Source organism: Ranitomeya variabilis, chromosome 2 (genome assembly GCF_051348905.1).
Source record: "Ranitomeya variabilis isolate aRanVar5 chromosome 2, aRanVar5.hap1, whole genome shotgun sequence".
In the NCBI taxonomy this organism is placed as follows: Eukaryota; Metazoa; Chordata; class Amphibia; order Anura; family Dendrobatidae; genus Ranitomeya; species Ranitomeya variabilis.
In genome coordinates, this window is record NC_135233.1 from 431,014,228 (window position 1) to 431,029,399 (window position 15,172).

At 39.8% G+C, this 15,172-nt stretch overlaps 1 protein-coding gene across 8 annotated transcripts in view; it reads right to left on the minus strand.

The window, feature by feature from the left end:
* The window catches only part of LOC143806437 (uncharacterized), an 89,000-nt gene that overhangs the window by 4,896 nt on the left and 68,932 nt on the right, over positions 1–15,172 (minus strand). For all 8 annotated transcript variants that reach the window (XM_077286984.1, XM_077286987.1, XM_077286985.1 and 5 more), the window contains exons 21-26: positions 4,728–15,005; positions 3,683–3,834; positions 3,120–3,264; positions 1,548–1,700; positions 1,181–1,324; positions 174–271 (exon numbers count right to left, since the gene is read on the minus strand). In XM_077286984.1, the coding sequence (XP_077143099.1) occupies positions 174–271; positions 1,181–1,324; positions 1,548–1,700; positions 3,120–3,264; positions 3,683–3,834; positions 4,728–15,005 (10,970 nt within the window). The remainder of the gene's footprint in view (positions 1–173; positions 272–1,180; positions 1,325–1,547; positions 1,701–3,119; positions 3,265–3,682; positions 3,835–4,727; positions 15,006–15,172) is intronic.

The following is a 15,172-nucleotide window of genomic DNA, read 5'->3' on the forward strand; positions in this document are numbered from 1 at the left end:
TGGAAAATGAAATCTATCTCCCAGGGGGAGAAGGATCTCGCCCAGCTCCTCCGTTCTGTCTGAACGGGGCTACAGGAATCAGGAGGCTTCTGACAGAACATCCCTTTTCTCAAGGACAGGCAGATTATTTAATAGAGAGGGTCTCCGGAGAGCAGGCAAGAACATTAACAAACCTTCTTCTCAGGTCGGCCAGTTCAGCATTGTCTATTTCCACCAGAACGTTCGCCCGCTCTTGGGGCGCTCCGGGGGGGACCTGCGTCAGGATGTCATTCTGCAAAAAACAGCTAGAAGTTAGCGATTCTGGAAAAAGTGGCCTGGGCGGCTGGAAATCAATATGCCAATCTTGTGCATTTATCTAGAACGCTGTAGAAAAGGAAACGCAGAGTAATACAATATAGCCGGAGATACTACATGTCCTAGCGTGCCTAGCAGGGGCATGCTGAGAGTTGTAGTTTCACAACAGCTGAAGTGCAGAAGGTTATAGACTAAAATATAGCAGTTCCTAGATCACGTTGATCTAGCCAAAAAATAAAATAGCTTTGGGTTGGTTCATATCTGCATCCTTTCCATATTTGAAAGGAAAAAAGGTGCCATTTTGCCAGTGAAAAAGATGGCTGCCTTGGCAGAAGCAGGCAGGGTCCACCACGCTCTGGGGGTGTCCATCAAGTAACGAGAAACAGAATTAAATTAAAGTTTTACACTTTATGATTAAAGATAGCTCCACACCAGATTAACAAGAAAGTTCCTGGATTCATGAGGGATCACGAGGTGCGTAGATTGTAGAACGACGGCGGTCATAGATGCACACATATTAGAGCGCGGACAATGTTTTTGATAAATATAACCATGTCAAAGTGACAGCATATTCCCAGGGACCCCCATCAATCCTGAGAATGAGGAAAACGCTGGCTGGCTGGCTGGCTGACTGGTGCTGCGCTGCAGTCTTCTGCACCCGGTGCTGGCCGGTAGTGCCGGACTGCAGGAAAAATTATCGAACTGGTGGCGAATCCAGAGGTCGGATCTACACTAATCATAAGTAGCGCGTCATCCATTTATGAGAAGTGAATGCAGTCTGAAACACTGACACCCTAAAGATGTGATCCCCAAAACAATGCACGCAATTCATTTGCAGATTTTCCATTTTCTGATCTCTATTTGTGCGCCGTCATTAAAACCTCACCTGGTTTGCGACCTGCAGGTCTCTCTGCAGCTTGTAATACTGATTCTGCAAGTCCGTGTATCTCATCTGAGTATCTCGCAGCCCCTGTGATACGCCCTTGAGCTGAGCAGACAAAACCCCATTCATCTCCATTGATTCCATCGCCTAAAGGGAAAGGAGAATCGATGTCGATTACCATAGAGAACGTCACATTGTAAAGGCCGACACCTGCTGATAAGAGCGAACAATGGCTGCGCGCTGTTATCTAGCGGCTGTTAATGGATCCTTCGGCTCTTTATGGAGGACGGCAGCGCGTTACACATACAGGGCATGAATCTCGCCATTACCGGGGTATAAATACCAGGAGGCCGTTGTGTCGTGCTCTCACCTTCGTATTCAGCTGCTGAATTATCAGGTCTCTCTGCTGTATTTCATCAAGGTATCTCTGGATTTCATTCCCTGTCTGTTCCTTATCATCCCTCGCCAGATTTCCTTTCTCGGTGGCCACAAGACTTCCGACCAGCGCCGTCCTCTCCACACCCTGACGAGTGATAATAAAGAAAGACTGTACTGAAAACCAGGGGAAAAAAATTCCAAGAGCGGTGAAATGGTGAAAAAATGCAATGCCATTTTTTTCTGTTAGTTGCGCTTTGTGTTGGGACTTTTTATTTTGGAGGACAGGGAATTACCATTTTGGGTTACACTTGATGTTTTGTTCACTTTATTGATTTTTTTTTTTTTTTGCAAAGGTGTTTCAACCAAAAAATGGCAATTCTGCCATTTCACTATTACTGTAAAAGGTTAAATATTATATTTTGATAATTCATGTGGCAAAACCAAATAGGTTTTATTTTTATTTTAAACCATCTTTATTTTTTATTGGAGATCAAAACAGGCGATTTGAAAATTAATGTTTTATATAAAACTTAGTATTTTTATTAACACTTTATTTTATTTTTATTATACTCATCTGATCGCTTGTTCTATATTCGGTAATGCAATTTTATATTGCAGGATATAGAGAAAATTGTTGTCTCCTATGAAGTGGATCGGCTTTACAGCAGTTTCAATATGGCAGCCCCGGACCCCCAGCTGCCATGGCACTCTATAAGCACCCTACAATCACATCAGCATGCTTTATTTGCCAACGTCGGACATTGACAGACGTTTATGGGGTTAAAAGCACCTTTTACTCACATCTGAGCACTTTAAATGCCTATGCTGGACATAAATAGTGAACATTTAAGGGGTTATAAGCACCCTGTAATCACATCCGCACACTTTAAATGCCGATGTTGGACATTGACAGCGACATTTAAAGGGTTAGCAGCAGCGAACGGAGCTCAGTTCCTGAGCCCACTCCATACTCCTGCACCCGACATGCGACATATATGTACATAGGTGAATGCAATAACCCCCGAGCATCACTGCGGGGTCAATTATGTGCAACTTGCCCCATGTGGCAGAATGCTGAATGCATTGCTAACTACAAAGTATTATGATCCCAAATTAAGAAGAGAATACAAAACGTTTCCTCATCGCCTCTCACTTCATATTTTTCGGGCGTCCGTGTCGCCAGTTGTTGTGCACGGCCGGCGGGTGTCATGCATGATGATAGGACAAGGGCTCTATACCTGTTGAATGTGCAGAACACCTGCGGGAGCCACATCAAAAGCATCTCCTACCTCTGGATGCAGAAGTGATAAGCGCTGGACACGGACATCACAAGGTATTTAATCGATCTCTACACAGGCAGCTCATCTTAAAATTTGCATAAACCGGATGTAGCGTCTTACCCAGTGCAAAGCACGAAGAAGGCAGAACATGGCGAAGAGTCCCCGTCCTGTCCGCCCCTCCGGCTCAGCATTAGGCCCAACAGTATATCAGGTGTTTGCTTAGTTTCTCCAAACCCCAAAAAAACCTAAATATAAATCCATATCCACAGATCCATAGATCGTACCTTCTCTGCATACAAGGTGCGACTCTGCTTTGCAGTTTCCCGGATTTTCTGCAAGTCTCCGATCTGTCGATCTTTGTCTGCAATGATTGTGCTGAACTCTTGACGAGCAGCTTGCAGTTCGGCAGCGAGGACATTTTTTTCGAATCTCGAAGTAGAAAGTGGAAAAAAAGCAAGAAAGAAAATAAATAAGTCTGAAAGTGTTTAATCAGTTTCTTGTAAGGCGAGTTCAGGTCTAGACAACCTTCAGAGGTGAAGCTTAAAATGAGCCAAAATCACATGCTCCATCCGCACCCTGGACCTACAGAGCCCAGGAACCCATAAGAGCTGGTCTTCTGTACCCTGCTACTAGTCCATACACGAGTCGCAGGGAGAAAGCTCAGCTTTGGTAGAAAGGTTCTTGGTGTGATGACCCAAGAGTGCAGACGTCTGCAAACCAAACTGATCCGGCATTCCCGGGACACGGAGAGGCGCACCTTGTGCTGGTCATAGATAATTGTACTAATGGTCGTGTGAAGTATCTTTGTGTCTAACTGTATCCGAATATCGGCAAATCAATGACATACCTCAGCTCGGACAGCTCGGACTGGTAGCCGGTGATCTCTTTCTCCAATTTCTCCTGCACAGATTTGGCTTCTAGCAGTAGTTTCTCCAAATCCTGAATCCTTGTCCTAAGTTTTAGCGATTTCGAAGCAGAATTATTGATCAGTTCTGTCACCTAGCAAGAACAAAAAATAGAGACGTAAATCGAAAATCCTAATTTTCTGCAAAAAAAAACACATGCAAAGAGTCCGTACAAACCAAGATACATGCCACCGAATAGGACTATATCCACTGTCTGGAAAACCCCTATCCCCAGGCACAGTTTCTAAAAAAACAACAACCCCGAAATCTTTCTTTACTCACCCTTCCCAGGTCCTGCTCTAGGTCTTCAACATTGTTCCCGGTTTCTGTTATTGTCTGCAGCGCTGATGTCATGTTGATAACGCTGCAGACAATAACTGAACTCGGCGTCTCTGCCCAGGTAGACAGCAGGAGACAATCAGATTGACGGATTTACTATATCTCCATCAATGTGACGTCAGCGCTGTAGACAACAGCAGACTGGAGACTTGGCCCTGGAACTGGGAAGGATGAGTAAAGAACCGTTTGGTTATTTTTTAACTGCAGCCGGGGAAGAGTGGTCTTCTGAAAACCCCTTTTAGGTTGACCAATATCAGCTGTTAGGATTGTGGACCAACTACTCAATTAATTGTATATTAGTTTCTTATTGGGGTCAGAGTTTACAGCTGCCCATACAAATTAGATAAAACTTGGCCCATATGGTGAATTTTGACCAGTTCACCAAATCTTCACTTGAAACAAAAAGGTCTTGGATCATTCTGGATTTTTAGGCTGGTCATTAGATGAGATACAGTAGACCAGCTCTCCATTCTGAAGACATACCAGCTGTTGAAGCTCAGATGGTCTTAATGTTGTTGGCTGATGTTAGTCTAAAGTGTAGGGCCTGCTTTAATTCTGCACTTTCAGCATGCAACATTTCATCCAAAGCGGTTACGAGTGCAATACATACATAAAACACATATAATCCCAGCCAGGGATAAAACATACCTGTGATAATTTATCTGGCTGCGAGAAACTCATGTTAAGCTCATGCTCTGTGATCACCTTTTTAATAGAAGCACCACCTTGCATAGACTTTTCAACTACAGTTCCTTCCTTGAGCATCTGGAGTAATCGCTCTCGATCGTGCTGTAAGCTTGCCATCGCTTTGGAAAAAGCATCCATCTGTTGAGCATAAGTGGCGCACTCGGAGGATAGGCTGGTGACCTCCAAACCTTTGTTTGTTAAGGAATTGCACAAAGAGTCTATAACGGCTATCAGCTGGTCCATGGTAATCTGGGCTTCGATGGCGAGCAGATGTTCAGTAAGGAGGTTGTTATTTTTGAGAATACCATAGATCCGGGAATTAAAGCTACGTAGCTGACTTTCAAGATCGTCTCCTCGGATCTTCTCAGTTTTTAGCTCAGATGCGTAACGCCATTGCAGTTCTTTAAAATCGTCAATCAAGGAATCCCGATTATTCTGTAAGGCTGCCATTGCTTTCCCGAAAGATTCATTTTGAGATTTCAACTGTTTATTCTCATGAAAAAGTCCCCAATAAGCTTCTTCAGCGTTTTCTTCTAACTTTTCACTAGCCCACTGATAGCTATTTTGTTCTAGAATATCCATGAAATCCTCATCAGATTTCTCCTGATTGTCCAAATACTTATTTTTTCTAGATTCATCGAGTATCTTTTCTTTGTTGATGGAAGCAATTAGATCTTCTTGATCTTTAACTTTTGATATTAATTTCTGATTCTCCACTTCTAAGGCTCCAGCTGAATTATGCAGGATCTCATTGGCGCTTTGCATTTCTCTACACCCCTTCTCAAGATCACATTTTTCTCGCTCGAGATTTTTAATTAGATCTAGTTTTTGTTTTAACAATTCCTTTAATTGTTCGTCTTTCAGAGACAACACTTGGTTCAGATCTTCCCTATATCGGATGAGTTGTGCTCCCAACATGGCATTTTCAGCATTAAGGTCATCAACTTTATTTAAAGCATTCCTAAGTTCTTCTTTAAGGCTTCCATTCTCATCGGCAGCAGAGGCGATGATGTTGTCTTTTTGGCTTAGGACTCGTTCATTGCGTTGATTGATTATTTGTAATTGTGAGCTAAGTTGATCTCGATCAGTTTGCAGTGAGGACATCGATTTCCTAAAGGCCTCGATTTCACTAGATAGCAAATCTTTGTCACTTACTGCTTTATCATACTTCACTTTAAGAGTTTGATGTTCTCTCTCAACCGTTCGATAATCCAAATTGGACTTTGCCTTTTCAGCTTCGACACAGGACAAACGATGCTCATAATCTTCCACTTGCTTACGATACTGACCTTGGATTTGTTCCAAGTAGCTGGATACCTCTCCATCTTTGGAGGAGATTAACATAGAGATCTCCTTATCTTTATTGTCAATGATTTCTTTCATGTGCCGAGACATGGTGACCTGTTTCTGTATATCGATTCTAACTCTTTCACTCTCTAATTTAAGCAGTTGTATCTCCTGCTCATTTTCTGTTATTTTGTCCTTTAGTGCCCTCAACTCCACATCTGTAGGGATCTCCTGGGGTGACCTTTTTTCTGATTCCATATCCTGTAGGACTATTTCTTTGGGTTGATGACTTGGCTCAAATACTTTAAGATTGTTTCTTGTAATACCATTTCTTTCATTCATATGTTGTGAGAAATTATTCGTTAACTCTTCCTCTACTAAGTTATCGGAAGACGGCAAATACTTTTTGTCTACCAGCTTCTTGCTCTTTGGGTCTGCAGTTTTCTTCAAAGCTCCCTCAAGATCTAATATGAGCTCTTGAAATCTTATAGAGTCACGTTGAAGCTGATTGATCTCTTGTTGCTTCTCTTTGAGAAGTTCCTGTAACTCTTTGGATTTGGTTTTGGTTCCTCTGTTATCATCTTGAGCGCATTTAATCTTTTCTTCGAGATCTTGTAGAACCTTTAATTGGTGTTCTTCCTTTTCCCGCATAATAATGTTTTTCTCGGCTCTGAGAAACTCTACCTGCTGACTTAGAGTATTGGTTTGTGCCTGGAGTGATTTAAATTTGTCGGAAAGCAAGCTATTGTTTTTTCCAACTCTCAGTAATTCCATCTCCAAATTCTCCCTCTCATTTTTCACTTTACAATATTGCTCCTGTATATTTTCTATCTCCTCTAGAAGAAGGGCCTTGTCATCTTCCAAAATTTTCACTTTCTCGTCCAAGTTCATCTTATCTACTTCCGTGCTACTTATGTCACCCTCTAATTTCAGAACAGCGCTCTTTTCCTGTTTCAGTAATTGGTCACAGCTATTCAATTTCTCCAGGATATTAAGTCTTTCCATTTCTTTCTTTTCCAAACTATGCTCTGTGTCGTGAACCTTCATTTTTAACTCGGTCACCGTTTTGGACAGGGTCTCATTTTCAAAACAGAGCGTAGAGATTTTAACTTCCATGTCAGATTTATACATGCTCATGTCCATCTGCAACTTGTCCAGTGCAGTTTTAATGACCAAAATACTAGTATTTTCCTTTTCTTTATTATCTAGAGAGATCTTCAAGTTCTCACATATTTCTCTTAAATGTTTATTTTCTTCTGAAAGCTTCCCGTTTTCTTGGGCTATTTCATCAAAGAGTGACAATTTCTCAGCTGAATTCATAAGCTGCTTGGTTTGTAATTGTAATTTCTGTATTTCAGCCTCTTTGGATTCCAGTGTTGTTCTAAGTGTGTCCATCTCCACGTCGCTATCTTCGATTTGCTTTGCCAAGCCTTGATTTTCAGTCTGAAGGTCGTGATATTTCATTACAATGTCACTTTTTTCTTTCTTTGTTATTTCTATGACATGTCGCATCTTATCAATTTCATCACTAATGTTTTCATACGCTTGAAGAAGGGACTCGTACTCTTTATTTAATTCGCCATGTTTAGCTTTCCATCCGGTCAATTCAACTGTCTGGGAATCTTTTAAGGAATTCAACTGGAAAGAAAACGCTTCTTTTTCTTGGACAATAGATTCCATTGTTGATTTCAGGCTTTCACAAGCTGCTGAAAGATTTTCATTGACTAGTAAAAGGCGTTCTTTCTCAGACAGGAGATCGTTATTCTTCTCTTTCAGTAATGAAATCTCAGACGTTTGGTTTTCCCGAATTTCAGAAAGTAAACGTTTCATTTCTTCTGTTTCCAAAGTTAAAGATTCAATGTTCTGTTTCAGCATTTTGTTTTCCTTAAGTAAATCTTTACGTGACACCAAAGCTGCCTGCAGCTTTCTCTGAAGTTGTTCTCTAGAGCCGTTATCTTCTGAAACTTTCCTCGCGTGATCTTCATTGAGATGATCAATTACTTTGTTGGTGCTCATAAGCTGCTCCTGCAGATCCTCAATCATGGTTTGCTTCTTAGAACAAGTTTTACACACTGGTGGATGATCACAACTTATATCTTGAAGATTATCAAAGGCTGATTTTGTTTCATGAACAACTTGGTTAATACCAAGGCTGTGCAAAGGCTGCATACTTGATTGTATCAACAATACCTCATCTTTTTTGCAGTCTCTTAACTTTGTTCTAAAATCTGATAACTCAATTTCTGCTTTTTCTAATTTTGACATAGATTCTTCAAGCTTTTCTTTCATGTGCTTATAATCACCCTTCAGTCTATTTGATTCTTCTTGATATTCTTTCAATTGGTCACGCGTTCTTTCCATGTCTTCTTCATGGATTTTTAAGTTTACGTTAAGAGAATCTTTAGCTACAGCAATTTCTTTATGTTTTTCTAACACTTCAAGAACTTTTAGCTCAAGGCTAAGCTTCAGTTTGGAAATTTCAGACTGACTGACCTGGCAAGTTTCTATGTATGAATCTCTATTGCTGGTTAGTTGTTCAATTGTTGCTTGCTTACTTTCAATCGTTATTCGAGCTACTTCTATCTCTTTCTGCAGCAAAGTAATTTCATTTTCACAGTGTTCTAACTCTGCTGATTTAGACGCAACTACGGTATTTAGAGAACGTATTTGCTCTTCAAATTGCTGAATATCCCTAGCCAGTTTTTGTATTTCTGCTTTCAATAATTGCATTTCACTCAACAATTGCGTGTGTTCTGAATTTACGCTCAGCAGCTCTGCTTCCTTGTCACGGATACGGCTGGTCAACTCGGATGCTACGTTTTCATGCTCCTTTAATTCTTGTAGCTTGTGCGAAACATCTTCAATCCTCTTTTTATGGTCTTCTATTTCAAGCTTCTTATTATTCAGCTCAGATTCTTTCTGGAAAAGCAATTCCTGTTGTGCTTGGACTTGCTGTTGCAGATTATGCACTTGTTCTTTTTGTTGTTCACACTCTGAAAACTTAGCATCATATGAATGCTGTAAGTCCGACTGTGCTTTCTGTAGCAGCTCAAACTCTTTAATGCTTTTACTAAGACTTTGTAAAAGGCCACCGTGTTTTTCTTTACTCTCAGAACTTCCTTGGCTGCATAAAAGCGATGCATGGACATTGTTATGAACAATGGAATTTTCCACATGTGAAAATGAAGCCTCAGGGGAAGTCGAATCTAGATCGACGGTGGACATCTCTACAGACGGCATTGGACAGCTGGTCTGACCTTGTACTTTCTCAAGGCATATTTTCAGGTTCTCAAGACTTTCCAACAAGTGCACATTTTCTTCTTCTACACTTTTTAATTTCTCCTTTAGAGCATTTTTTGTCTGATGCAGATTTTGTTCTTTTTCCTGAATGGTTCTTAAATATTCCTGGCACATGTTGTCTTTCTCGGAGAGGTTTTTCTGCAGTTCGGTGATGTTATTCTGGATCTCTACCAGGTGCTGTTCCTTTTCAGTGACAGTGCTGTAAAGTTCACTTATTTTTGCATCCTTCTCCAACAATTCTTGCTTAGCGAGCTGTACATAAGAATGCAGATCTTCATTCTCCATCCTAAGGAATTGTAAATTTCCATTTAATTCTTCCACGGTTCTTCCAAGTTTGGAGGATTTTAGCTCTTCTCCTTTTAATTCTTCTTGTTTATTTTGTTCAAGTTTTTCAATCTTTTGCATTAAATCTTTACGTATAACTAAAGCGGCCTGAAGTTTCCTCTTCAAGTTCTCCCTTTCTTTGCTGAACTTCTCCGATTGCAGATCTTTCTCATTGGTCAACTTGCTTAAATATATCTCCTTATCAGTTAGTATCTGTTCTGACACCTGTAATTTTTTCTCGCATGCCTCAAGTTTCTCAGATAGTTCAGATATTTGCAATAGACAAGAATTTTTATCAGACTGTAAACTCTTAAGTTCCATCCTCAAACCATTTTTTTCTTCAGACACCTTAACCATTTCGCTTGACACAGATTCCATAACTTGTATCAGAGAAGCATCTTTTTCTTTCACTTGATCACCGAGTGTGGATATTAACTCTTTCTGCTGACTTAGCTGTATGTTAAGTTCTTGGACAAGAGAATCTTTCCAATTAACATCTTCTAGAAGCTGCCCAATTTTTGTTCTTTCTTCATTCAACAATGTATGGACTTTTTGCAATTCTTCTTTAGATATCATTATTTCTTCTTGGAGGACACGTACGCGACTGTTCAACTCTACAATAACACTTTCTTTTTCTTGTAAGATGATTTGGACACTAGAAGTGTTAGCTTCAGCGGTTTTAAGTTCTGCCATTAATGATTCATTATCTAGCTTTTGTTCTTTAACCTTCTGTAACTCTTCAAGAAGGTCTTTCTCTTTCTCAAACGAGAGAACAGCCTGAGCATTCTGCTCAATTTCTCTGTCTTTTCCCTGAAGTACTTCCTTTAACTCTCCTACTTTCGACTTGTAGTCTGACACAATACAAAGCATTGAGGAAAACTTTTCTAACTTGCTTCTATACTCATGCTCTTGGTCAAATTCATCACATTCTGAGAAATTAATATTGCACAAAGCACATAACCGCTTATCAACAAAATGCAAGTCTTTAAGCAAATTCTGAAGAGCCTCCTTCTTTACTTTAATGTCATTGCCTAAACCTTCATTCTCCTCTCTAAGTTTCCCATTTTCCTCATTCACTTGTGTAACCTCTTTTTCTGATTGTTGCTGCAGTTCACTAAGATTGAGCTTTAGATTTTCTATATTTACTTTCAAAGCATAGCTGTCTTCAGCTTGAGCACTAACCTGCTTCTGAAGATCGGTATTTTCGGCTTTCAACAAATTCAGGCTTTCTTCACCGGAGAAAATACGTGCTTCTGCTTCTTGTACTTGACGCTGAAGATTTCCTATAACCGTGTTTTTGTCCATTAACTCATTCTCAAAAGTGGCTAAGGAGGTGTCTCTGTCTACCTGTAATGATTCCAAAAACTTTTCTAGTTGAAATTTTTCTTGAACTGCAAATTCTAATTGCTGGTGTATCTGTTGTTTGTCATGCGCGGAAGTTTGCTGCTCTTGCAATAAACTTGCATTTAAGTTGTCCATGTCGTGCTTCAGATTTTCAATACATTGACCTTGTGAAGAACATTTTTCTTCTAGAGTCTGAATGAGTGCTTTAGTATCTTCTCTTTCCCCTTTCAGTGCTTGCAGTTGGGACAAAGTCTCTTGGTACTCTACCTTCATGGACTGTAATTCAATTCTTAAATCTTCCTCTGCTCTCTGATGTCGAGAAATGATATCATCTTTGAGTTTCAAAGCCTCAGATATATTTTTGACATTAGAACTACCTTTGTCTAATTCTTCGCGTAAAAGAGTAACCTCGCTGGCAAAAGCCTGAATGTTGCTTTCCAACATTTGAAGCTTAGCATCCTTTTCGCCTGTGGAGCCTAAAAGTTTAGAAATCTCGACTTCCTTATGGCTGTTAGACTTTGACAGATCCTGGTTTTGCTCATACAGGGAGGCATACTTCTCCTGTAGATTTTGCATAGTGTTTTCTTTTTCAGAGGCAGATTGCTCGAGGACTTTAACTTTAAGACCAAGTTCATCCACAGTTGTCTGAAGAGCGGAACTAAAATTTTTGTGTTGCTCCAATTCTTCGTTTTGGGCTTCCTCCTTTCTATGATGTGAACTTTCCTGCTCTTCCAAAGAAGCAGTCAATTTGTTAATATCAGCGAGTTGTTTTGTATTAGTTTCCTCTAAACTAGTTACCTGTATTATTAACATATTGTACTGCTCTTCCTTACTGAGAAATTTCCCATTTAATTCCTCAGCTTCCAAAATAGAATTCTTAATGGTCAAATCTTTATCCGATATAGCAGCCTTATATTGGACATTATCATGCAGCAATGTTTCGATGGTCCTCTTCTGCTCTTCCAAAGACTCTTGAAGTTCAGACAATTGGGCCTCTAGATTTGCATTGCTGTCATCCTTCTCTTTCAGACAATCGTCTTTTTTAGCTAAAAACCCATTCAGTTCTTCTACAATGTCCTTCAAGTTTTTGACCTGAGAATGGAGATCAGAAATGATCTCAACATGCTCTACCAATTGAGTTTTTAATAACTCAGCTTCCTCGCTCTTATTTTTTAATAACTGCATCTGTTGACTCAGTTTCTGCAGTTCCTCTTCTTGTTCTTCAAGTCTTTGCCGTTGTTGTGCACAGTCCGAAATGGAGCTTTGCAGTTCGTTTTGAAGGGCGGAGATAGTCTGCAGATGATGACCTTCACCTTCTAATTTCTTTTCAGTTTGTTGGATAAGTTCTTCTTTTTGGAGGAGTAGAGAGTCCTTTTCTTCAACGCTACGTAACAGATCCCATTTCTCTACTTGCAGAAGATCAATTTGATCCTTCAAAGACAAAATAGTATGGCCCTGTTGCGATGAATGAGAGCTAAGAACAGTGACTTCTTCTGATTTATTGGACAATGTTGTTTTAAGCAAGTCAAGGTCAGAATTTAGTTTCTCTTTTTCTGCTGTTAATATATTTAACTGCTGACTCAGTTTCTGCAGTTCCTCTTGTTGGCTTTCAAGTCTATGCCGCTGTTGAGCACAGTCCGAAACAGAGCTTTGCAGTTCATTTTGAAGGGCAGAAATTGTCTGCAGATAGTGACCTTCACCTTCTAATTTCTTTTCTGTTTGTTGGATAAGTTCCTCCTTTTGGAGGAGAAGTGCGTCCCTTTCTTCAACAATATGTTGCAAATCCCTTTTCTCTACTTGCAGTAGATCAATCTGATCCTTCAAAGACAAAATAGTATGGCCCTGTTGTGATGAATGAGAGCTGAGAACATTGACTTCTTCAGACTTATTGGACAATGTGGTGTTAAGCAGGTCAAGGTCAGAATTTAGCTTCTCTTTTTCTGCTGTTAACATATTTAACTGCTGATTTAAGGAGTCTACTGCTGACTGACTTTGCATGACTTGTGACTGAAGTGCGTTCTGCCGAGTTTCTAAATTTGATATCGACAACAAGCAGGAATCTCTTTCGCGAGTTAACCTTTCCATTTCCTTACTACCAACTTCTACTTCCTCCCTAATTTTTGTATTTTCCTCAACTTTACTATCAAAATCCTGCTGCAGTTTGCTAAGAGCTGTATTTAATCTTTCTACATTCTCAATGACTTTTAGATTGACCTCTCTAAGCACCTGCTCTTCACCTTGTACCTTATCTAAGTTCCTTCTCATATCCTCAATCTGAGTAGACTGTGCAGTAAGTAGGGACTCTTTCTCCTTTAACACCAGTGTGTTACTCTCTACCATTTGTCTTAACTCTTCCACTTTTTTTTGCAATTGAGCACTTTTTATCTCATTTTCTTTTAACTTTTTACACATTGTATCGCAGTCGGAAATTTTGGATTTTAGCGCCTCATCTTTCTGTTGCTCATTGATCCTGGATTCTTTCAAATCTTGTTCTAGAGACTGAATCTGAGTCTGCAGTTTATGAACGACTTCTTGCTCTTCACGCAATTGATTCTCTAAGTTGAGACACTCCTTAGCCTTTTCTACTAACTGAGCATTGGTACTATGCATATTCTGCACACCTTGAGCAGAAATTAACTCCATTTCCTTCTGAAGATCCTCCTTCTCATGTAAGAGACTTGATGATGTCTTCTGGAGATTTGACAGCTCCAGTACTTTTTCAGTCACCTTTTTCTGGATATCTTGCATGGATTGAGTCATAGCAGATATTTCAGCTTCTTTTCGGCCAACCTGAGCCTGCAAATTTTCCATTTCATTGGAAACGTGTCTATTTTGATCCTCCAAGTGATGAACCTTTTTTTCAAGTTGTTCAACAGTATTCATCACTGACTTCAGAGAAGTCTCTTTATCAGCCAGTGAGCTCCCTAAGTCTTTGGTTTGCACATGAAGTGCTTCTATTTCGGAAAGCAGTTTATTTATCATTTCTGTTTTCGTATCCATCTCCTTTTGAAATTCTTCATTCTTTTCTTGCAACTTTTTTACCACCTCCTCCTTCCTCTGCGTCAGCTTTGTAAGATTTCCTTGCAAAGACGTCAATTCTTCCTGCTTACTGCTCAGCTCTTCATCCAGCTTACTGGATCGATTTTCGTGCACCGACAGCCGTTTTGATAATTCCTTCATCTCTTCATCTTTTTTTGCCAACTCGGAAACCAATTTGTTGTATTGTTCTTTTCCTGTTTTTAGCTCATTTTGAAAATCTTGTTCCTGAGCCCTCTTTTCTTCCAACAATACAGAAAGTCTTTCTTTTTCTGAATGATCTGCTTCAAACTGTACTTTTAACCTCTCAACTTCTTTTCTGTACTTCTTTTCAGTCTCATCAACTTTTGTAACAGATGCGTTCATATGTTCTTTAAGAGACACAATCTGTGCCGAACATTCAGCAAGGTGATTATTGTGAGTTACTGCCTGTGCTTGCATCTCCAGACGAAGGGTTTTGATTATTACGCCATTCTCGTTTATCTGTCTAATTAGCTCTTCTATTTCTTTAACTTTACTCTCATTTTTATGTTTTGCATTATTTAACTCTGACTCCATTTCACTCAGTTGCTCAGACAGAGATGATATCTTAGCGCTACTTTCTTGGACATCCAAAGATTGCGTTTCTCTCAAATGGTGAAGTTCTCTTTCCGATTTTACAAGAGCATTGGACATCTCGCTCATCTGCTCCTCTTTAAATTCAATTGTTTCCTTAAAGATGGTAACCTGCTCAGAATATTCACTCAGGCTTGCCGAGAGGGAGGACATTTCTCTGTCCTTTTCTTGCAAGAGCTCCTTGAGAACATCTATTTCCCTCTCGCATCTCTGAAAGTCGTGAAGAAGTTGCGATTGCTTTTCTAGATGACTTGTGTTAAGTCGATCCAGCTCATCATTTGTCTGATCGAGGTCAACTTGGAGCTTTTCCAAAGATGAATCTTGTGCCAATACCTGTAGGCGATAAAAGTACAAATATAGTAAGATTGCAGCTACGGGCACAACATTACGAGCATGCAACATATATTATTCTATCTCTTTTCTGTCCATCCTTAAGAAAGAACATAATTAAAAAGATCAAAGCCTTTTCCACATTGCTTAAAGGCATAGTGCATAATTAA